The 21,949-nt window shown below is 26.6% G+C and overlaps 6 protein-coding genes across 9 annotated transcripts; 3 read left to right on the forward strand and 3 right to left on the reverse strand.

Annotated features, from left to right (window-relative positions):
* The first annotated feature begins 121 nt into the window (after window positions 1–121).
* On the forward strand, window positions 122–1,496 carry LOC411862 (28S ribosomal protein S2, mitochondrial). Its single transcript, XM_395329.4, has 3 exons — window positions 122–432; window positions 513–608; window positions 698–1,496. The coding sequence occupies exons 1-3, from the start codon at window positions 396–398 to the stop codon at window positions 1,342–1,344; spliced, it is 780 nt and encodes a 259-aa protein (XP_395329.2). The 5' UTR covers window positions 122–395; the 3' UTR covers window positions 1,345–1,496.
* A 144-nt stretch (window positions 1,497–1,640) lies between these two features.
* Window positions 1,641–3,566, reverse strand: LOC411863 (dehydrogenase/reductase SDR family member 7). Its single transcript, XM_395330.6, has 8 exons — window positions 3,320–3,566; window positions 3,090–3,241; window positions 2,807–2,959; window positions 2,601–2,707; window positions 2,253–2,492; window positions 2,053–2,172; window positions 1,782–1,951; window positions 1,641–1,716 (listed from the first exon to the last, which is right to left on the reverse strand). Exons 2-8 carry the CDS (start codon window positions 3,211–3,213, stop codon window positions 1,641–1,643), a joined length of 990 nt encoding a protein of 329 aa, XP_395330.3. The 5' UTR covers window positions 3,214–3,241; window positions 3,320–3,566.
* A 993-nt stretch (window positions 3,567–4,559) lies between these two features.
* On the reverse strand, window positions 4,560–8,349 carry LOC409636. Of its 2 annotated transcripts, none has more exons than XM_006566674.3 (7): window positions 7,879–8,349; window positions 7,660–7,773; window positions 7,162–7,311; window positions 6,113–6,336; window positions 5,870–6,031; window positions 5,334–5,480; window positions 4,560–5,064 (listed from the first exon to the last, which is right to left on the reverse strand). In XM_006566674.3, exons 1-7 carry the CDS (start codon window positions 7,922–7,924, stop codon window positions 5,020–5,022), a joined length of 888 nt encoding a protein of 295 aa, XP_006566737.2. In that variant the 5' UTR covers window positions 7,925–8,349; the 3' UTR covers window positions 4,560–5,019. The 2 variants fall into 2 exon arrangements, with proteins under 2 accessions (XP_006566737.2, XP_016770420.1); XM_016914931.2 differs by having other exon boundaries at window positions 7,862–8,348.
* On the forward strand, window positions 6,338–14,638 carry LOC409634. Of its 3 annotated transcripts, XM_006566672.3 has the most exons (12): window positions 6,338–6,647; window positions 7,196–7,281; window positions 8,849–9,416; window positions 10,990–11,274; window positions 11,348–11,445; window positions 11,512–11,750; window positions 11,903–12,170; window positions 12,238–12,642; window positions 12,869–13,036; window positions 13,135–13,345; window positions 13,438–13,571; window positions 13,780–14,638. In XM_006566672.3, exons 4-12 carry the CDS (start codon window positions 10,995–10,997, stop codon window positions 14,077–14,079), a joined length of 2,103 nt encoding a protein of 700 aa, XP_006566735.2. In that variant the 5' UTR covers window positions 6,338–6,647; window positions 7,196–7,281; window positions 8,849–9,416; window positions 10,990–10,994; the 3' UTR covers window positions 14,080–14,638. The 3 variants fall into 3 exon arrangements, with proteins under 3 accessions (XP_006566735.2, XP_006566733.2, XP_006566734.2); XM_006566670.3 differs by lacking the exon at window positions 6,338–6,647 and having other exon boundaries at window positions 11,900–12,170; XM_006566671.3 differs by lacking the exons at window positions 6,338–6,647; window positions 7,196–7,281; window positions 8,849–9,416 and adding an exon at window positions 10,647–10,856 and having other exon boundaries at window positions 11,900–12,170.
* A 476-nt stretch (window positions 14,639–15,114) lies between these two features.
* LOC102653856 lies at window positions 15,115–15,545 on the reverse strand. The gene is made up of 2 exons (XM_016914690.1): window positions 15,455–15,545; window positions 15,115–15,391 (listed from the first exon to the last, which is right to left on the reverse strand). The coding sequence occupies exons 1-2, from the start codon at window positions 15,543–15,545 to the stop codon at window positions 15,276–15,278; spliced, it is 207 nt and encodes a 68-aa protein (XP_016770179.1). The 3' UTR covers window positions 15,115–15,275.
* Window positions 15,546–15,770: 225 nt separating this feature from the next.
* Window positions 15,771–21,713, forward strand: LOC100576717 (restin homolog). Its single transcript, XM_003250880.4, has 4 exons — window positions 15,771–16,425; window positions 16,676–20,461; window positions 20,546–20,759; window positions 20,843–21,713. Exons 2-4 carry the CDS (start codon window positions 16,700–16,702, stop codon window positions 21,034–21,036), a joined length of 4,170 nt encoding a protein of 1,389 aa, XP_003250928.2. The 5' UTR covers window positions 15,771–16,425; window positions 16,676–16,699; the 3' UTR covers window positions 21,037–21,713.
* Window positions 21,714–21,949: the final 236 nt, after the last annotated feature.

Consider the following 21,949-nt stretch of genomic DNA (forward strand, 5'->3'; position numbering starts at 1 on the left):
ATTAATTTATTAAATCTATTTAATTTATTTCAATTTTTTATGAAAAAATTAAATAAAATATATATTTTATTATATTTTTATATTTAAACATGTAAAAAAAAAATCATTAACTATTTAAATTATGCAATACTTTATTTTCAGAGATATTATTGTTATATACTATAACTACTCATATCATATAAATATATTTATATATGTACCGAAATTATAATGAAAAAACGTATACTGAAATATATGATATTGCAGTGTTAATATTTATTTTACATTTTAAAAAAAATAAATTTAATATTTAACATTCTTTAACACAATAAAATAACATTATTAAAAAGCAATCCTAACCTATTACATAGGAGAATTCGAATAATACAATTATTTTTTTAATTAAGAAAATCAAGATGATTTCTAATATTACACGAACATTCTCATCTAAATGTAAATATTTTTATTTATTCACATTTTTCTTTTTTAATATTTTCTTAAATATATTTAAATATGAAATACATTTTTTGTAGTATACGGAGAATCGAGTATTTTGCGATCATTTTTCGTATATCTTCCGAAATATAAATTATCAACATCAGCTGAACCAAAACAAGAAATTTCAAATGGTAAAAATATTTTAATATTTATTTTTATTATTTTATTGATATTTTATTTTTTATAAATAAAATATAAATCTGTAATATTTTAATTTCAGATGATTTAGAAAAAATAGATCCATTAAATCATCCAGATTTTTTTCATGTTTATAATATGTTTACTATTAAAGATTTATTTGATGCAAAAGTACATTTTGGTCATAAAGAAGGATCTTTAAATGATCATATGAGACCTTTTATATTTGGATCTAGATTAGGTCATTTAATAATTGATTTAGATAAAAGTGCTGAATTATTACGACAGGCATTAAATTTCACAGCTCATATAGCTTTCAAAAATGGAATAATTTTATTCATAGCAAAAAATCCTCAAATTTCTTATCTTGTAGAAAATACTGCAAAGGAATGTCAAGAATATGCTCATACTAGAAAATGGAATCTTGGAACATTTACTAATGCTGTACAAGAATTTGGAATAGTTACTAGGTTGCCAGATTTATGTATATTTTTAAATACTATGGAATCTGTTGTTAAACAACATACAGCAGTGGTACATGCTGCCAAAATGTGTATTCCATCAGTTGGTATAGTAGATACAAACTGTGATCCTAAACTTATAACATATCCTGTTCCTGGAAATGATGATACACCTTGTGCTATAGAACTTTACTGTAAGTTATTTAAGAATGCAATAATAAAAGGTAAGAAATATAGAAACGAAATGCTTAGAAGAAATGAAGCATAATATAATCTTTATTAGAATAATGTAAAGAATATAAATATAATGAAAGAATAATGTATAAATATAAGAATACGATAAATAAATTTATCATATTTATTATTATAAAATAAATCAAATATAATCATATTAATAAAATAAAAAAATATTGAGTATAATTTTACTTTGATTTTAATTTATATAATAATTTTATTTCATAATATACTGAATATCTATATAATATGTATAATAATTTTGAATTTATATAATCATTTTATTATAATTTTTATTATAAAATATTAATAGATATTATAAAAAAATATTTATTTTTTGTTTTCAATATTGCTTTTGTTATCACGTAAATAATGCAAAAAATTTTTTCCCAATTGTTTAATTATCCTAAAATATAAAATAATTTTATAAAATATTTTAATTAAAATTTTGATAAATCTTTACCAACGTACCATGTTCCTACATTTGGATAATATATTCGTAAATACACCATTTGAAGTATAATTGACTTGCAAATCCACACTACAGACAACTTATTTGCTATTGCGATTCCTATCAATGTAGCACAACGTTCAGCAGTCATTCTATGTGTTGGTTTTTCTTCTTGATTTACTATATATTTCTATAATATTATTAAAATAATATATTTGTGTGAAACATATAAAAAATTATGAATACAAATATATAAGATATACATAAAGATAAAATTCAAATTAAACATACTTCACCAGATTTTTCTGTAAATGATTCTGCTAAAAAGTTAGTTTCTACTGGTCCTGGACATACTATGGTAATAGATATATTTTTATTTATTTTCTCTATAGATAAAGATTCAAAATATGCCTTCAAAATATATAAAAATAATATATATTTTTGACAATTAAAGAATTAATATTTATATCGTTTGAAATTAAAATATTTACATGTAAAGAAGATTTTGATGCACAATATGTAGCAGAAAATGGTACTGCTGTAACACCAGCAATACTTGAATTAATTACAAAATGACCTTCATTCATTTGAAAAAAATATTTTGCTACTAATCTACTTAAAGCTATTGTTGAAAACACATTTAAATCAAACAATTCTTTATCAACAGATAATTCAATATTCTCCCATTTTGCTCTTTGAGATCGTCCTGCATTATTTACAAGTATATCCAACTAAAATTAAATTAAAACATAATTAAAATTTAATAATAAATTTTCATTTTGAAAAATACTTAATTTATATATATATATATATATATATATATATATGTATATATTTACTTTGCCAAACTTAGCAATAATACTATTGAAAACTAATTCATGTTTATTTATGTCAAGAATATCCAAAACTAGCACTTCAATGTCTGAACTTTTCAAATTTTTATTCTCTAAAAATAAATAAATAATAAAATGATAAAAACTTAAGTAAAAATATGATAATAATTAATAAAAATATTTTATATATAAATATTATATAAATATTTTACTTTGTAAACAATTAGTTTTTACTTTTTCCAATTTTGTTTCTGTTCGTGATGATAAAATTAATTTACATCCAGCCTTTGCTAATACATATGCAAGATTTTCTCCAATTCCACTCGATGCTCCTGTTATCCATACTACTTTTCCTTCTAAAGAATCTATCAGAAAAATATTAAATATTTAAGAATAAAAATGTTTCAATAATATTATATGTACAAGAATCATTGTCTTTTATTATAATATATAATATATAATATATAATATATAATATATAATATATATCAATACTTATAGGTTTGCCAAATTTTTCATAAAAGGCAAGGCAGAAATCACAATCCAAAAACCAAGGCAATATAATATAAATAAGAAAATAAATTGTAATTAACATTCCAATTATAGTTAAAAGATCCATTTTATTAATTAATATTAAATAAATTAATCTGAAATAAAATTAAAATAAAAAAAGATATATTTTTTAATAATATATAAGAAATAAATATATGTTTATTAATACTTACACAGTATGTATTAAAAGTTTTAGAGATTTTACAAGATTTTATATTATTTAATATATTATTTAATATTTAATAATAATTGATTAATTAGAAATACAATGGAACGGCAATTATTTGAAAATAATTCGGAAAATTGAAATGTATGATATTTGTATGATAAAATATAAATGTATTTATTTTAATTTTATATAATTATAAAAATTACAGTAAAATTATTAATTGAATGTAATAGTGCCACTGCTGCAAATTAAAATGTGTATTATAATGTACATATCGTAAAATATATAGAAGTTATATATAATTTATACATCAAAATCGGTTACTGATTGGTTATTATCTATAGACATGAAAAGATGATGCAATTTGTATTTGCTAATTTAAATAATTGAAATTGCAAATAATTGTTTTTTAAATTATATATTTATATTATGAAAAAATAAAATATAACATTATATTCATTTTAATATTTTCATTAACAAATTAAAGAATAAATTTTAATTCTTCCAATATATTACGATATTTTTATATAATTTAATAAAAATTGCAAAAAGATTTAGATCAATATTGAATTATATTAAATATTCACACTTAATTATGAATTTTAAAATTATTGAAATTTTTTTAACAAATTTTATAAAAATATCTTCAAAATTTTATATCTTTATAAGTAAAATTTTATTTAATTAAATCTTTATAATAATTATAAAATTATTATATTATGTTTGAAAATAAATATATTTCAAAGAACCATAAAATAATTAAAGTTAAAATTTGATATTTTATATCGATATTATATAGAACATCTCAATACTCTTTTTTTCTAACCATTAATAATTAAATACAAATATACCATAAAGTATATAAATAGAATTATTTTGATTATTTCTCAAATAATGATTTTAATGAAATTCATTCTCAAATATTTTGAAAAATATTTCAGATAAAAATTAAAGAATTTCGAAGAAGATATTATTTGATATATATTATTTTTTTTCGTAATTGAGTACATAGAACATTAAATATGTTTTTTTAAATGGAACTATATAATTTTTTAAATCGATTTTATTAATAATTTTTCATGAAAAATTTTATACATGGTTATATAATATTAGTACAAAAAATATTTTATTTTCGAATTTTGTAAAATTCATTGTATAAAAAATAAGGAAAACATAAACAATAAAGAAAAAAAAATAATACAAACAAAAAAATACTGATTATATAAAGTAATTAAATATTGATGTAATCATACTGAATTATAAATTTATAATGTTTTGGAATTAATACAAAGTATTATATATTTTAAAAATGATCTGCATATATGTACTGATTGTATTGTACATAAGTCTTTCATAATTTTTTATTTTTATTATTTGTATAGATAACAGATTTGACTGAATTCAGATTTTTCATTTCTTTTATTTAATCTTTAAAAAAAAAAATAACATCTAATATCTGAGCTCTTTTATATTCAAAAATTTATATCTAATAAATAATAAAGTGAAGAAATTACATAAAGGTTTATTTTTTAAATTATAAGAATTCTTCCGCTGTTATAAAACTATTACTGTTTTTGTTATAAAAATTACATTCATTATGAAAAAACGGATCATTTTAATTATAAAATATATTATTTATAATCATTTCAATTTTTTCGGAACAGAGTAAAATTATTTAAGATCGATATCATAATTGTTTGATGATTAACTTCGAGATGATCTTTTTACTTGTTTAAAATACATATATTCCTAAAACATACAAAATATAACTAATAATACAAAATGAAATTTTATAAAAATCTGTGTATGGGGAAAGATATTTTAAATTATATATAATTATATATAATATTTTAAATCAAAAATTAAAAAATAGTATAAAATAAAAAATATAATAAATAAATTAAATTTAACTATTATAATATCACGTATCATATAAATATAATAAAATAAAATAAATATAATAAATAAAATATAATAAATATAATAAAATATAAGTTTCCTTATTAAAAAAAATATACCAAAAGAAATGCTGCAGCGAGAAGTAAACTTTTAAGTTTTGTGCTCATTTCCGTAGGAAATGTAATTAATAATACATAATCATGAAGATTATTGTCCCACTGATGCATAAGAGATGCCATTTGATGAGTGCCATCAATCGAAATGACCTAAAAACAATACATTATAATATATAAACGATATGTAAATATAGACTCGTCTTTGATCTTTTTCTCTTCATTAATTTTGTCATTTTTAGAGTGTCGATTGTGATAAAGCTTAATTGATGATTCTTGAAATATCTGCAAATTTTTTTCTTCGCAAAAAATTTTCGTTCCAGTTTTATTAACGAAAAATACAATTGCAGAATTCGCAGATCATAATGATAATATTTTCGTAAAGAGAAAAATTATTTTATCTCAAGTATTGTCAATTAATTAAATCTTAATTATCGATTTGTGGGAACACCCGGTAGAATCAATACATATTCCATTCCTCTTTATCATAAATAATAAATTAAATAAATGTACAATAAATGCGAATTAAGATTAAATCGGACCTGAAACTGCGCTTCCTGATACATACAGCAACTGCACACATTTGGACCATATATGTTACAAAGCTTGTTCCGTATCGCATCGTATACCGTGAAACTCGAACCTATCATGTTAAAATTTTCTTCCACCGTGCCAATTAAATTTCTGCTTTTCACCGTCATCCTCTGTAACGAAATTTTCATTTTTCTTTCTTGACTCAAAGTCTCAAAGTCGAGCCATCTCATTTACATTTAAATTTAACTCACGTGTAGTTTATTGAAAATATACGTCAGGTTGGTATCCATATTCATAACGAATGTAGTTTCGCCGGATCGGTCCACAACATTTAACACAAGATGATCGTGTATCAAGTTGGAACAATTCCATCCACTCGATCTGCTCTCAGTTTTTTCTTCCATTGCCAAAAATAACGTTTCAGCTTTCGGTATTTTCACCCTATATTGGAATCTTTTTTCCGATTTACCAAGTACTGGCAATAAAAGTGAAATGAATAAATACAAATTATCATCCTTCGATTTGTCACTTTTTCTTTGTTACTGTACTGTACTGTTGTCCCAAAAGTGAGATGATTTTAAGTAATAATTTTCCTTTGCGAGCGAACATTCGTTCAACGGCTTTGTTGCCGAGTAATAAAAAGCCATGATTGGCCAATTACGTAACTTAATCGACAGTAACGTTTCGCTGTCGAGCTGTTGACAGTGCCGACGGTCGAGCACGAAAAAATTTCAAGCAACATACATCGAAGAAAGCGCGTTGAATACATCAAATACTTTTTTAACGGTAAAAAATTATATAAAGAATTATATTATATTATGTATATTAAATTATATAATGAATAAATATAATATTTAACAGTGAATTATGATTGGCCAGTGACTTTTTTGTTAATGATTAATTTAATAAGGTCGTTTGAATGAAAATTTTTTCCAAAGGAAAATATTGTTTGAAATTATCTCGGGAATCTCTTAATTAACAGATGTTTCTTGGAACATCCTGTACATATATTCAATTTAATATAGAAAACAGATTTTTAATAAACTAAATATAAAATATATATATATATATATATAAAATATAAAATATATATATATATATATATATATATATATATATATATAAAATGTAAAATATATATATATATATAAAATATAAAAAATATATATATATATAAAATATAAAATATAAAATATAAAATATAAAATATATATATATATATATTTTTTTTTTCAATTTAACTCAAAATTATTACTGTTTCGTAACTTGTTCTCCTGTTTAAGTTAAGTAAATTACGAACATGTGTTTAAATCAACAATCTGTTGTACTTCCAGTTGCTCCACATTGGCCAAGAAATGACTTCCCGAGAGTACCGTCAGTTGAGATCTCGGAGTCGATATCCAATCCAATGTGTTCACAGGTATCGGTCTTCTTAACTCTTCAATTTGTCCTAAATCAAAATAGAATTGGATATTATTCCAAGTTATATTTATCTCTAAGATGGTTGATCTTTATGCTTTCCAGATATCAAAAATCAGATTTAATTTAACTATAGTTGAAGAAATTGTAATTTTTTTTTTTTTTTTTTTTTTTTTAGCTTAGATAAAAGACATTTGACATTTTATATTCTATAATTCGCGTGATAATTAATTATTTCATTTTTTTCGCAAAATTTGGCGAACTTTAAAATATATCACATTGGATTTGCTTTGTATATTTGGATATGCTTTGTATATCACAGTTTTGCTTTGTTCGTTTCTTACTTTATCGAATGCGTTCCACGTTAACATCAGCCTACCTTGTGGCTGCACAGTGATCGCGATAGTCTTCGAGAGAACTGAGGGTGACGGGGACAATGTGTTTTCTTGCATTTCTATATACTCGAAATCCTCTTCTTCTTTGTTAGGTGTACCTTAGTGTAATTAAATACAATTATTATTTATTATCGTTTTTTTTATTACAATGACAATCAATAATAATAATCAATCGAATATAGTTACATATCGAAATAAGTTACCAGTTAATGCCTTGGATGTGAAGGAATTAAGCTCATTCCCTTTCATTTCGCCTCGCGAGATAGTGACGAGAATTCATCGTGCTTCTCAAAAATATTTTTTTTTTGTAATCAACAAAACCTTATCGAATTAACTTTAATCAATTTTAATATTCGAGAGGGATTATATATACAAGATCGATCGGTGATTGTAATTATTATCAGAGTTGAAATGTCTTTTCGCGTGGAGAAGAAATATAATATATTCGAGGAAATTTTTCTTCCTCCTTAATTTTAATCGAGTCGATGATGGAATAACTCGTTTTTTCGTCTTATAGCCATCCGTGGATAATTCTATCGCGAGCACTGCTCGTTCCAACGTTTGATAAATCTTATCATTGATAACCAATCGCTTATCGTTGTATATCGTGGATAATATTATTGTTCTAGTCATAATCGTGTATAATTCTTATTTCTTCTTATTTTCTCCCCGCTGTGTCTTTTCTCTCAATTTCTCTCTCTCTCTCTCTCTCTCTCTCTCTCTCTCTCTCTCTCTCTCTCTCTCTCTCTCATGAAAATTAACAACGTCAATTTGATGATTGCTCGAAACAATAACGCGAAAAATTAAAAATTTTAAATTTTACACTTCGTGGTATATTTAACTCTCAATCGATAAATTTTATTCGTAATTAACTCGAATAAAGTAGCGACAACATTTTCTCGAAGATGTTTCAATTTTCTTCAACTACAATCCTGTATAATGGAGGAATAAGAAAAAAGAAAGAAATTTAAAAAAAGTTCCAAAAAATAGTGAAAAAATAAGTAAAAGGCAATTATAATTTAAAATATTCTATCCGTTCTACTTTCCTTCTTTTTTTTTTTCATTTTTCGAACAAATAAAAGGATCAGGGAATTCTCGTCTGAATTCCAATAAATATTCCAATATTCGTAATTTAATTTTCGTAATTTTTTTTTTTTGTTCTTTTTTTTCGAGCTTCAACCATGGATTTTCAACCATCGCAAGAATCTGGAAATTGAATTAAATTCCCGGATGAGTTGTCCTCCGAGCAATCCAAGAATTCTTGGACCTATCATTCTTCCTTCCCCCGAAGGGAGGAAGGGAGAAGCCTGGAACGAAATATCAACAAAGAGGTTAGTGACGAATCCTTAAGTCACATACGGACGGGCATCGAGATGGAAACAAGTTTTGGGGGATGGCTGTTTAACGAAACACCGATCGAGTTGACAAGGCACGCGCGCCTACAATTTTCCACCTCGCCGTGCTCTCCCCCCTCCCTCCCTCAGTCACACCCCACACGCCTTTACTTGTTGCTGCTCCATGCTAATTCCATGCGCGTTTCTATCGATCCCGGCCACCCTTGTATAAAAGGCCGCGTCATCGTCGTAATCATCATGAAAGGAAGAGATCGGCAGATATCCATGCAACCCGTGGAGGAATCACGTCAACGTGGTGGGAAAGCTGTGGACGAAGGTTGAAATAACGTAAAATAAATAGGATACAAGATTGGCCCGTGTTCGAATGTGAATAATTAAGGAAGCAAGTAAGTCATTGAAAGAAAAAGGAAGAAACGCCGCGATATCCTTCCTTTTTTTTTTTTTCTTTTAATCTTAGTTCTTTTTTAAATTAATTAGCTTGACAGGCAAAGACAAATTGCTCTCCTCTTCAATTTCTCGACTTCAGTTATTTAACAATTGAGCAATTTAATTAAGTAAAGTAAAAAAAATTAGATGGGTGAGTTTTTCAATTTTTTTTTTTTTTTTTTAATTGACTCGTTAATTAATTTAATGAATTGTTTCTCGTATTCTCTCTTTTTTTCTTTTTAATAATAAAAACGCGATAATTTATATATCGCTTTTGCGTTCTCTCGTGAGAAATTAATATCGACAACTCTCACCATCTGTTATGTACAGCCGTGACGTATATAAATGATCAGCAGATAACCATTGACCGTGACGAGAAGTTTTTGCATTGAAGATGAATGAATATCTATACCGTGGAAAAAGAATGGAAAGAAAAAAATTATCATTATTGAATAAAATTCATTTTTTAAATCACTATTTTATTTTTAAAACAGTGATAAATGAAACGGACGGGACAAATTTTCGATAAGAAATTATCAATTTTTAAATATTCAACATTATCTCGTTTCAAGTATATTCAAATGTGTATTTATGTATTTTTATTTTTCAATCATAATCGATGCACAATGTTTAATTTATTATTCTGTTTTTTTTTTTTAAATTTTACATAAATTAAATTATTATTAGCGTAACAACAATAAAATATTGAAATGCGTAAATACGCAAAAATTAAGAAATGCGTAAAACTATTAGAGAGATATTAATCAAATTTTCGCGACTAAAATTAATTATATGCGTGGAAAGTTTATCGATCTAATGGCGACGAACATACAACAAAGAAAAACAGGCTTTCGTTAAAATTAAAATTTTAATCTTTCCATTTTTCGAACATCATTGTCATCCTTGAAATTATGTTATTAGAAGAATGAAAAATTTGTTCACAATAATAACGGAAAATAACTTCAATGACGATATATATCGTTTTATCCATGAATACGTATATCCACAAATCACGTATATTCTTCGTTACAATATATAAATTTTCGGGTCGAGTTATTTCTCGACCTATCGTATATTTTATACGTATATCGCATAGTAATGTGAATTATCGGAGAGGACGCGATAATTATCGAATATCTCGATTCCTCGCAGCTATGATCGATCGGATAGAACGATCCCTGTTGCATCATCAGCTTTCGCTACTACGTCTTCAGTTAACGGATTTCGCTGACCTTTTTCAAGGAATCGATTTAAAGCTGATTAAATGAAACTCTAATCTGTTTTCTCGTCTTGATTATTCTTGCCAATGCCCTTAATCTCGATATTAATTTTCTTCATCGTCAAATATATTCTCTCGAGATTCTTCTACTCGTATATTATATTAACGAGATAATAAAAATGTACGATGTCGTGTAATCGTATTAATTAATTCGATAATTATAGAGATGAAAAAAATATGTGTATACATTTACATATAATTACACACACATATATATATATATAATTTAGATAGAAATTATTGTATTTTTAAAGGGGAAATGTTATCGCAAGAATGGATATTGGTGATTTTTTTGATTACGGGGTCAGTAACAGCAATGGTGCCCGTGCCCGTCCATCATATGGCAGACGAGTTGTTGAGAAACGGCCCAGATACTGTTATTAGGAAACAACGATCTCTGGATACGAATCCTCAATACTACAATGACCTTCGTTCGTTCAAATATCACGGAGGAGAGGGGGAGAGAAAGCTCGATAGGGAATACCAAGGAGAAAGGGAAATAGGAGAGGAGGACGAGGAAATAGAATTCTTGCCTAGCGGTACGTAATATGATAATTTTAAAAAGAGTAATAATTTTGAAATTATTTTATAATTTAATTTTTTTTTCCCCAGAAACTGGACAATTAGAGACGGTAGGGAACGGTTTCCAATTGAACAATAAACTGCTCGAAAGAGCGTTGATCGATTATTTGGAAAGCATTCCGCAACAGGTATTCGTTTTTTCCTCTTCTCTAGGATGGTAAATATTTATACACCATGCGTTTCACAATGTTCAGGAGGAGCAAGTCCCATCTCTGTTCCGAGAACGCGAACGAAGCTCCAGTCGTAAGAGAGACTTTAACCCTGATCGATTAAACGTCGATAATAAAGAGCTGACGAAATTGCTCCTCGAGGAGTTGCAGGATGGATCATCTCCCTATAATCTTGGAGACTTGGATGATGAAGGATACGTGGACGTTCGTCAGATGCTTTATGATCGATATAGAGGCGATCGAGGCAACAAGATATTATACGAGTTAGCGATCTGTTAATAATATTTTTTTTACAAAGAAAATTTATATTTTGTAAAAAATTTTTTTAAAAAATTCAATTCAATATGAATTATCGTAAACATATCGTTATTTCAACAATAATAATGAAATATGCCAAATTTGTGATTTGTAGTAGGAATTCAGGTCCAATGTCCTGGGGAGCATTGTTAAATAAAGAATCGGCGATTCGAGGCCAAGGTAGAATATCCGAGGAAAATGAATTCAACGATCGGGAGCAAGATCCGAATCTCTTGTATCTATCTATGGACGAGCAAAGAAACGTGAATGGTGGATATCCTGCAGAACGATCTATGAGAACGTATAGGAACACGGCTAAACGTTATTTCGTGGCTAAAAGAAGCCCGAAAGCTATGCCTGCCAAGAAAGAAATTACCGATCCTAAGGTGATTAATCGATTTCTAGAAATTAATTATTTTTTAATATATAATAAGAATAAATTTATTTTTCAAGGTTGCTCAAGACTTAGGAGCATTATTTGGCGCCCAATCTGTGAATAATCAAAATCATACGCATAACTACAAGAATCACGATCACGAGCACAATCACGATCTCGATCATGATCACGATCACGATCACGATCACGAGCACGATCACGAGCACGATCACGAGCACGATCATGGGGATCAGCATAAACACGAGAATACTTCAGAGGCGCCAAAAGTGATGTTGCCGTCGAAAGGGCAAAAAGAGAATGCGACAAAGTTAAATAAATCGAAGTCTATTGAGGTCAGGAAGAAGAGCGTCGATTGGTCTCAATATTTTGGTATTGATAAGAGAAGGAAAAAGGCTGCATTAATGGCTGGGCAAGGAACTCAGACTCAAGATGATGAATGGATGTTACAGCGATATTATGAAGTAATTATCTCATTTTTTTTCAATGTTTTTTCTTCTAAGTGTGTTTTTTTTTTATAATATGATAAATCAGAGTAAGTGTAATTATTATGTAATTATTTATTTTTCTCGATAATGAGTCGTGTTTACATACATACATCTTACGCGTTGATTAAGTGTCTTTAAAAAAAATCTTTTTCTATTTATAAGTACAATCTACTAATAGTTGAATTAATTATGCATTTGTCAGAATATGGTGGAAAATCTGAGACCGAATGAACGAGATTACGAAAAGGAAAGTAACGAAGGGAAAGATAAATTGCATCAATTGGATTCGAGACAAAAAAACATTAAAGATTTGATTCTCGAGGAAGCTATGAGATATGGAAATTCTGAGGATGATATAGATATGCAAAAGGTGTAATATATTCAAAGAAATTAATCAATGTTCATAATAATTAACATTACAATGTTTCATCATTTTTATAATGTTTTTATTTAAATTAAAAAAAATAGGTAAAAGACAAGGTAATGGCTCGTATGGCTGCTGCGTATTCTTTTGAGAAAATGAGAAAAGCTCTAAACGATCTCAGAAACAATGTTGCGGCTAGAATAGAGGCTCAAAAGGCGATCTATGCACAGAATAATCAATCCTCGAACTTTCGAGAAAATAGTAATATTCCTAAATCCAAAGACAAACGCATCAACAATTTAATCGAAACTGAAGGTATAAATTCGATTAAAAATATCATCGTTTACGTATCTATTTCTTAATCTTAAAAAAATTTCAAACTGTGTGTATTAAAATTTCTGTGAAAGGTATGGAAGAAAATAGAGCTTGTCCCGAGCTAAAAATGATCGAAAAACGATGCAGAGTTGTAGATACTTTAGGTGGGGATGAATTGCAAATACTCTATCTTCCTTGCGTTATGCTTCAAATCTGCAAGGCCTGTGTAAGTATACATGTACTTATATATAAATATCAAGTCTCTATACTTTTATCATAACTGGAAAAAAACATCATAAATTGTATATCTTTAATTATCGCTAATTGTTTGAAAAGTTTGTGGATTAATTTACAAATAATGATAAAATATTTTAAATATTAGTAGCATGTGATAAACCAATATCTTTAGGTAATAAAAAACCAATAATTTTTAGGTACAAAATGATCTAGAAGAGGAATGTTTAGGTAACTATGCAATGGAAGCAGGAAAAATTTGTGATGCTCAAGAAATAAGAGAAGGGCCAAAGAGCAGAGAAGCTTGTGCCAGTACAGCTCTCGTATTATCACAATTACAAACACCAACAGCAATTTCCGATCAATGTCGTCTCAATGGAAACAATTCTTGTTTACGAAGATATCATTATCGTTATTGGCATCGTTATCTTAATTATCCTTATAGTGCACGACGATTGCATACAGGTTATGACACAATTAGCTCTCAACAATCGGATTGATAAATAACGGAATGATAAAGTTTAAGTGATACAGCATCTATAATACATCGAGAATGCTTTATTGAGAAATATGTTTGGTTCTCCAACAGATCAGTGACCTCGAATCGAGCTTCATTTTTTTTTATCAACTTTCAATATTTCGTTCATTTTGTTTGCAATTAAAAATATAGTATAGTAAGATCTAGATAATAAGATTAGGATACTCAAAATAATATATTATTTAATAATAGGATACAAGTTATGTTAATTGTTGTTGAAAGAATATTTTGACTTCAGATAAAAAAGAACAAGAAATCGAATAATATTTTCAAGTCGATTCGAGAACACGACGATAAAAATGATTATAGTGTTTGTGTGTATAATTATATATTCCGATATCATTTAATAAGAAAAAGAAAAAAGAGAAGGTTAAATTTTAAATTGAAAGAATGTTCTCTTTGCGAGGTGTTTTTTATTTTGATAATAAATGTAACAACAAACGATAAAAGACAATAACTTTCGACAGAAATTTTACTACTTTTTAAACATAAAATTATTTATTTGTGTTTCTTTTAAAAAAGAAAAATTTGAATAAAGTCATGAGTATGATCATTAGAAAAATTACTTTATTGATGAATATAGAGATCAAAAAATCATATTTTAAACTCATAAAAAAAATAAAAAATTCGAATGAATGAATGCCTCGCAAAAAAAAAAAAAAAGAAAAAAAGAATTAATGTGTAATAAAATATATCAAAACTGTCATTAAATATCGAAAAGCATAACACACGACTATTATAATAGATAATTTCTAACAATATTCTCGTATTTGCAAAATAAAAAAATTCATTTTTCTTATTTTATTTTATTTAAATATTACATTTACATTTTAATTCTTCCAAATGTTGCAACATAATGACATGATTTTTTTTCTATTATAGAATATTTTCCGTCATAAAATATAATCGATATTAAAGTGAGATATTTAATGAAATTTAAACAAAAAAAATATAATTTTATTACAATGTAAATTTATATTGCATCTGATAAAAAATATCTCTATTGTCTGTCTTTATGTTATATAAATCATGAATACATTCTATGTGTCAATCCTATATTCGAATATAATAAATATATTTCAACATAATTGCATTTTATATTGTTTATTGAAAATTAATACGACGATACATTTATATGACAATATTTTAAATGATAAATTATGATTTATCTAAATTAATATTCGTATCTGTTATTTGTTTGAGCGATTCAAGAATTTCAAGACATTCTGGAGTATATAACTTTAAAAATTCTAGTTGCAATTGAGCACATTCAGCTACAAATAATAGAATATTAAAAATAACTTTTTATTATATAAAATGATTGTATTAGAATATACCTCTCCATTTTGAAACTATTTCTAATTTCTTTTTTAATTCCAAATTTAATTTATTGATATCAAGAATAATATTTAGATTACAATCTGACATTTTCAAAAATGAAAATTTTTAATTAGTTTTCTATCTTTATTTAATTTTATGTTCTGAATTCTCAAAAATAATATATTTAAGAAAAATTTGTATCTTTTCCGTTATTTTAATATTGTAATGAGAACTATAGGAAAGAATGCCATAAAATTCGATGCCAGCGCATTCTACATCCAATGCGCGATGAGAATGCGCAAAATAATTCCCGTTAGAGGACGCAGCTATATAGAAAATAAACAAAAATTTGTTAAATATATGAAGAGGAATTTGAAGAAATATTTGCTAAAAATGTTAAAGTAGTGAATCAAAGAGATGTTACAAATATACTAATGTTACCGTTTAGCAAAAATTTTTTGTTCAACAAACTATATTATGAAATTCTGCTATTTAATATAAAATTATGTGATATATGTTATACATTTTGATTGGTTGAAGAAAAACTTGTCCACAAATAATAACGCTATATTATGTTGCTTGTACGAAACGATGTGATTGGAGGATTAATAAACGTCGTTTGTTACCTTACTGAAATGTGTATATCTACAATTACATAATCTATGATTACTAAAAGTGGCGATGGCGTTTTATGGCCTGTATTGCTTTGTGATTAAAAAGTGGAGTTTTCGTAATATTTTCTATGGGAGACCGATTTATTAATGTAATTTTCAATATTAGTAATAAACAAAGACGCACGACGAAGACGAATAAGAGATACGAAATTAGAAAGGAAACGTGTAAAAGTGGTGAGCAGAACAAATACATGAACTCCCGCTTTCAAGGGCCGGCGAACATATTTATCTCCGGCGATAAATGTAATATTTTGACAAAGAGATACAAATAGTTCAATTCAGAAAATACACCTCATTGTGTACGGTCAATTGTGGTACGTTTCATTTTCTATAACATGAGATTTTTGATCAATTTTTGCGATCACATGACGTTCCCGCCGTAACCTTCCATACTTGTTGTAAACACCGTATCGATATATAGGGTGTCCTTGAATTTCGTTTCTTTTTGTATATTTTATCCTAATTTTTATAAATTATTAATGTAAATTAATTTATGTTTTAAAAATATATAAAAATTATATGAAAAAATTTAATATTTCTTAATTAATATGTTTATAATTTCAGTATTTTGATAAAAAAGATTAAAAGATGTCGGAAACAGAAAAAAAAGAAGACTATGTAATGGAAAATCAGGATACATGTCCTGAAAATTTAGAAAGAAGCAAATCAAGTTTGGCATGTAGCGAAATCAATAGTTTAAATGAGAGTCAGGATTTTCATTTAGTAGATACAAGTGAAGATGAATCGTTGGAAAAATCGCATCAAAATTTAGAAAAAATAAAGAATGAAGAAGCATTATCTCCTATTTCTAATGTTAATACAGAGACAATTCTGAATGAAATAAAAATAACAGAACATACAATAAATGATGTACAGAATAATGAATCTATAACAATAGAAAATGCACAAAATATTGAACTTATAAAAGAAAAAGATATACAGAACATAGAATCATCTAAAAAGATGGAGCAAGAAAAGAAAATTATAGAAAGTAGCATTTTAGAAAATAAAGATAAATATTGTGAAGAAGATGAAGAAATAATACAGTGCACACCACCTACTTCTACTTCACCATCTAAAAAACAATGCAGTGATAATATAATTACAAGTTTAAAACGAAAAGCAGAATTATTTGATGAACCTCCTGCAAAAATTTTGAGAACAGCATCCAAGGAAGATATATTAGTACCTGAAAAAAGAGAGCAGGAGGAAGAAGAAAGTTGTCATTCATTTAAATCTGATAATTCTCAACAAGAATTTCATAAAAATTGTTCTGGTACAAATATTATAATTGCAGAAACCCAAGATATTGGAGAAGATGAAGATACGGAAAGCATTTCTTTGCTAGAAATGCCAACAAAATATAAGGAAAAAACTAAAAATGAAAAATATCTTGAATTAGAAATGAAAAATTATGAAATAGATAAGAACAAAAATTTTAGCGATACATCAAAACTACATCAACCTATTGGGAAAAAAGAGTTTAATGATGAAATATCTGATTTAAAAAATATAATTAATTCTAATGAAAATAGATTAACACAGATTCAAACAAAAGAAAAAGATGCTCCATCTTTACTTAAAGTTATTGCAGTTGAAAAGATAAAATCGGATTTGGATAATAAAAGTACAGATAATACTAGATCAATTGAAATAAAAGATAATAAAATGTTGTATAACGAAAAAACTGAAGATAAGGAAAATGGTATTGAACCTATACAACATACTAGTTTGGAACAAAACAATAGTGATATTCAAGAAATATCAGTTTCTAAAGAAATTAGCGAATCACATACTAATACATGTTCTTCAAATACATGCAAATCAAGAAAAAGCATAGAACTTATTTATGATCAAACTGCAATTCATGAAATCAAGTTAAAATCTAAAGAACTAGTAGAAATCGATGAAGATGGTGAAAAGATTGTGCTAGATTCATCTCAAGAAGATTCTGATGCAAAAGTTGAAAATAAAAATATTTTAGATAACACAAAGTCTGATACGGTATACAAAAGTTGTTATGACAGCAAAAGTAGTAGCGAATTTAGTTATAAATCAATAGAAAATACCAAAGAACCATCCCTTGATTCAGCTAAATCTGATAGTAAATTAGTAAATGGAAGTAGTGAATCAAAAAAGTGTGATACTGATAGCACGGCTAGTTTACAATCAGACACGTTTAGCGATATGCCGGTTCTTGATAAAGTAGATAACAATATTCCTATATCCGTGCATAATATAAATAAACAAATCAAACCAATCACCATATCTAAAGACAGTTATCACGCTGATTTATTAAGTGTAAGTGACAATGAACCTGACGTTTTTATAGTAGATGATAAAAGTAAGTCAAATTCGACTCACAGTAGTTCTATTACAAAAGCTTTGCAAATAGAAAAAGAAATTGGTATATATGTTAGAATGAAATGTTTATTACATATTGACGAAGGTACAAAAGAATTCCTAAGTAAAGAAATCACTAGTGTGCAATGTGAAACTATTGTTGGAGAACCCACTATAACAAGACAAAAAACCAATGATACATCTACTTCATTAGCAGATATTTCTGGAAATGATAATAAAGATACATCTCCAGGATCAGTAAATAGTAATCCGCAATTATATCAATTGAATCCTTCCAGACTTTCATTTGCATCAACAATTAGTTCTTTAAGTTCTGCATCTAGTGCTGCTTCACTGGCAGCCAAACTAGCAATAAGAGATAGCACACATTTTTCTTTACCAAGAGCACCAATAAAGCATGTAAAAAGGCATGTTCAAGATATGCATTCACTAAATGATAAACAAGCAATAGAAGAGGCATATGAACGTCTTAATAAAGAATGGCAAAATAGTCATCTTCTTACAACAACTGTTTTAAATTTTGCAAATACTGAACTTAGTGGAACTGATGCATATAATGTTAGCAATGAGAGGATAGATGATCAATTACAAAAAATTCGATCATCTACTCCAGAAGTTTCACAAGAAGTAATATCGATACAAACTCCTAAAAGCACAAAAAAAAGTAAAGCAGTAAAGAGATCAAGAAGTAAAAGTACCAAATCAGATAATCATTCAAATGGAATAAACAAGATTTCAAAAGTATTAAGTCCTACAGAGAACAACAATACACCAAATAGAAAAAAGAATAAAACGGAACATACGGAGAATTTGACGAGTACTGTAGACGTTTCAACAAAATCTCAACCACATATAATAACAGATGAATTAATCGGTAAAAATGTATTTGCTAAATGGTCTGATAATAATTATTATCCAGGTATAGTTATTGATAAAATAAAAACAAAATATAAGGTAAACTTTTTTGATGGAAAAAGTAAAGTACTTATAGAGGATTTTGTTATACCAATACCAAAAGTTCTGAAAGAAGGTTTATCTGTTTATGCTGCTACTAAAAATTATGATTACGGATCATGTGGTATAATAACTGATATTGTAACTGTAAATAATGAAGTATATTATACAGTAGAAACAGATGAAGGAGAAAAATTACGAGTTCAAATCAAAGATATTTCTTTTTCTGCTGATCAAGCTCAAGTATTGAAAGAAGAAATTAATTTGGAGAACAAGAGTCTTCCATCTACGCCAAAATATTTAGGTCAAATAACATTAGATAACATGGTTGATGGAAAAAGACGTTCTAAACGGATTGCCACTCCCATTTTTTCTACTCCTAAATCTAAATTAATCCATACCCCTACAAATAAATCTGAAATAGAACCATCTGTTTCTGGTATAACTTCTATAAGCAAAAAGGAAAAGAAAGTATCCTCTGAAAGTGATTATGTTTCCAGTGATTCGAATATTTCTATAAAGGATGAAGTTTTTTCTATTGGCGTCCAATCTGAAATAATTGGAACTCCATATGAACAAATTGTAAAAGGACCACAAAGTCGAATCAAAAGTAAATCAAGGAGTAAAAAGAAAGTGGATGATGAAGAAACTATTGCGATATTTGGTCCAATTCCACATGAAGATTTAAATCTCTTCAAAGGCATGTCTTTCATTCTTACTTGCGCATCCTTAGAAATTATTGATCGATTTCAAGATAATAACAAAGACTATGGTTCGGATGCAGAATTGGGTTCTGGAACTGAAAATGAAGAAGAATGGGCAAAAAAACCTTTCATAAGAGATAGATTAATCAAACAAATAGTGGCGGGTGGCGGAAAAGTTTATACAGAATTTAATGAAATTCCTCAGGATGAGTACAAAAATACAAAACTGATAACAAATGTGCCAAATACAACTGCAAAGACTCTTTTGTGTCTTTCAGTTGGTATACCCGCTTATAATCATAATTGGATAATAAGATGTTGTCAAGAGGTAAATATTATAATATATATTTATACACACAAATTTGTAATTTTATAATTTTATATCTTATATGTTATAATGTTATTTCTATAGGGAAAACTAGTAAATCTAGCTGAAGATGAATTACCTTCAGGATGGAGTTTGGAAAAAAATTCATATATTGAAATGTTTCAAAGATCCAGTAATAAACCATTGGCTCAAGTTGTGATAATAATTCCATTTTTAGAGTCTCAAAAACAATTTGCTACATTTTGGCGTCAAGTTTGTGAAAATACAGGTGCTGTTGTTTTATTAGCAGAAAAACCAGGTATGAAAAATTTTATGTAATAAATATTTGATAATTTAAAAAATTAACATTAATATTGAATAAAAGTTTTTGACAATTTTTAGATGCAATGGAAAGTTTTGTACAGGGAACTATAGTTCTTACAAACAGTTTATGCCCATTTTGGGCAATAGAGAAAGCTAATAAATTACAAATTCCATTACTTTCCACAACATGGATCGTTCAATGTTTAATAGAAGGAAAATTATGCTCCTATGATGCAAGTCCTCGTTATAAATATAATTATAAACAAAATTAAAAATATTCAATGATTGAGAAATTATAATTATAATTTCGAAAGCAGGTGAGATCCTGTCTTTGTAAATTATAAAAATCTTTTATTGTATCATTCTAGATATATTTGATAAATTGAGAACATTTTTGTCTTTGGACAACCATAAAGCACATCTATTTGTTTATGCACTCATAAAATGTTAAAGTACTAGTACTTTAAAATTATTATTTTAATAGTTTGTCTACAATATCAAAATCTATTTTTGATAAGTATCTGATGAAAGAATTATGTTGCAATTATGATTATGATTATCTGATGCCTTTTGTATCATGGTCGTACAAAAAATCTTGTCAACTTATAAAAAAACATCTATTTAAAAAATTGTCTTGATGTGAAATGAATAGAAAAGTAAATACAAAACAATAATGATGTTTACATTTGTTTATATGAAAATATAACATAAGAACTCTGCTCGCAAAAAGATCTCTTAAAAAAGAGGAAGTAAAAACGATCAACTCATAAAACAAAATTATGACCAAGATGCAAAGCAAATTAATTTATATTAAAAACGTTAAAACGTGTTTTACGTAGTAATATTGACTGTAAGAATATCTGGTGTAAAGATTTTTTTTGTGATTATTCATTATGCATAACTTACATATGCTTATTACACACCATATTGTTTACTATTAAAAAAAAAACGTAGCAGTAGAATTTTGTAATATTTTGTATAAATCAAATTCTAAATCAAAAATCACTTTTGTAAAAAAAAAAGGAGAAACAAAAAAAACAAATGAATTATAAAAAAGTAAATTTTAAAGACATTTCATGATTCTTAATCGCAATTTATGCGATTCAATATTATTTCATTTATGTTATTATTATTGAATAAGTTTTTTAATACAGACCAAATAAGAAAATATAATTTTATCATATT

The sequence above is a fragment of the Apis mellifera genome, linkage group LG11 (genome assembly GCF_003254395.2).
Source record: "Apis mellifera strain DH4 linkage group LG11, Amel_HAv3.1, whole genome shotgun sequence".
NCBI lineage: Eukaryota > Metazoa > Arthropoda > Insecta > Hymenoptera > Apidae > Apis > Apis mellifera.

What these genes read in the sequence shown, in the direction of transcription:
- LOC411862 (XM_395329.4), top strand. Translation starts at nt 396, where the DNA reads ATGATTTCTAATATTACACGAACATTCTCATCTAAAT. An exon ending in ACGAACATTCTCATCTAAAT is followed by an intron (nt 433 to 512) that starts GTAAATATTTTT and finishes CATTTTTTGTAG; the next exon opens with TATACGGAGAATCGAGTATT. An exon ending in AAAACAAGAAATTTCAAATG is followed by an intron (nt 609 to 697) that starts GTAAAAATATTT and finishes TTTTAATTTCAG; the next exon opens with ATGATTTAGAAAAAATAGAT.
- LOC411863 (XM_395330.6), bottom strand. Translation starts at nt 3,213, where the DNA reads ATGGATCTTTTAACTATAATTGGAATGTTAATTACAATTTATTTTCTT. An exon ending in AAAAACTAATTGTTTACAAA is followed by an intron (nt 2,708 to 2,806) that starts GTAAAATATTTA and finishes ATTTATTTTTAG; the next exon opens with AGAATAAAAATTTGAAAAGT. An exon ending in TATCCAAATGTAGGAACATG is followed by an intron (nt 1,717 to 1,781) that starts GTACGTTGGTAA and finishes TTTATATTTTAG; the next exon opens with GATAATTAAACAATTGGGAA.
- LOC409636 (XM_006566674.3), bottom strand. Translation starts at nt 7,924, where the DNA reads ATGAAAGGGAATGAGCTTAATTCCTTCACATCCAAGGCATTAACTG. An exon ending in CACATCCAAGGCATTAACTG is followed by an intron (nt 7,774 to 7,878) that starts GTAACTTATTTC and finishes AATTACACTAAG; the next exon opens with GTACACCTAACAAAGAAGAA. An exon ending in ATCAGGAAGCGCAGTTTCAG is followed by an intron (nt 5,481 to 5,869) that starts GTCCGATTTAAT and finishes TATTGTTTTTAG; the next exon opens with GTCATTTCGATTGATGGCAC.
- LOC409634 (XM_006566670.3), top strand. Translation starts at nt 10,995, where the DNA reads ATGTTATCGCAAGAATGGATATTGGTGATTTTTTTGATTACGGGGTCA. An exon ending in GGCAACAAGATATTATACGA is followed by an intron (nt 11,751 to 11,899) that starts GTTAGCGATCTG and finishes TGTGATTTGTAG; the next exon opens with TAGGAATTCAGGTCCAATGT. An exon ending in TGTTACAGCGATATTATGAA is followed by an intron (nt 12,643 to 12,868) that starts GTAATTATCTCA and finishes TGCATTTGTCAG; the next exon opens with AATATGGTGGAAAATCTGAG.
- LOC102653856 (XM_016914690.1), bottom strand. Translation starts at nt 15,545, where the DNA reads ATGTCAGATTGTAATCTAAATATTATTCTTGATATCAATAAATTAAAT. An exon ending in AATAGTTTCAAAATGGAGAG is followed by an intron (nt 15,392 to 15,454) that starts GTATATTCTAAT and finishes TATTATTTGTAG; the next exon opens with CTGAATGTGCTCAATTGCAA.
- LOC100576717 (XM_003250880.4), top strand. Translation starts at nt 16,700, where the DNA reads ATGTCGGAAACAGAAAAAAAAGAAGACTATGTAATGGAAAATCAGGAT. An exon ending in TAATAAGATGTTGTCAAGAG is followed by an intron (nt 20,462 to 20,545) that starts GTAAATATTATA and finishes TTATTTCTATAG; the next exon opens with GGAAAACTAGTAAATCTAGC. An exon ending in TTTATTAGCAGAAAAACCAG is followed by an intron (nt 20,760 to 20,842) that starts GTATGAAAAATT and finishes GACAATTTTTAG; the next exon opens with ATGCAATGGAAAGTTTTGTA.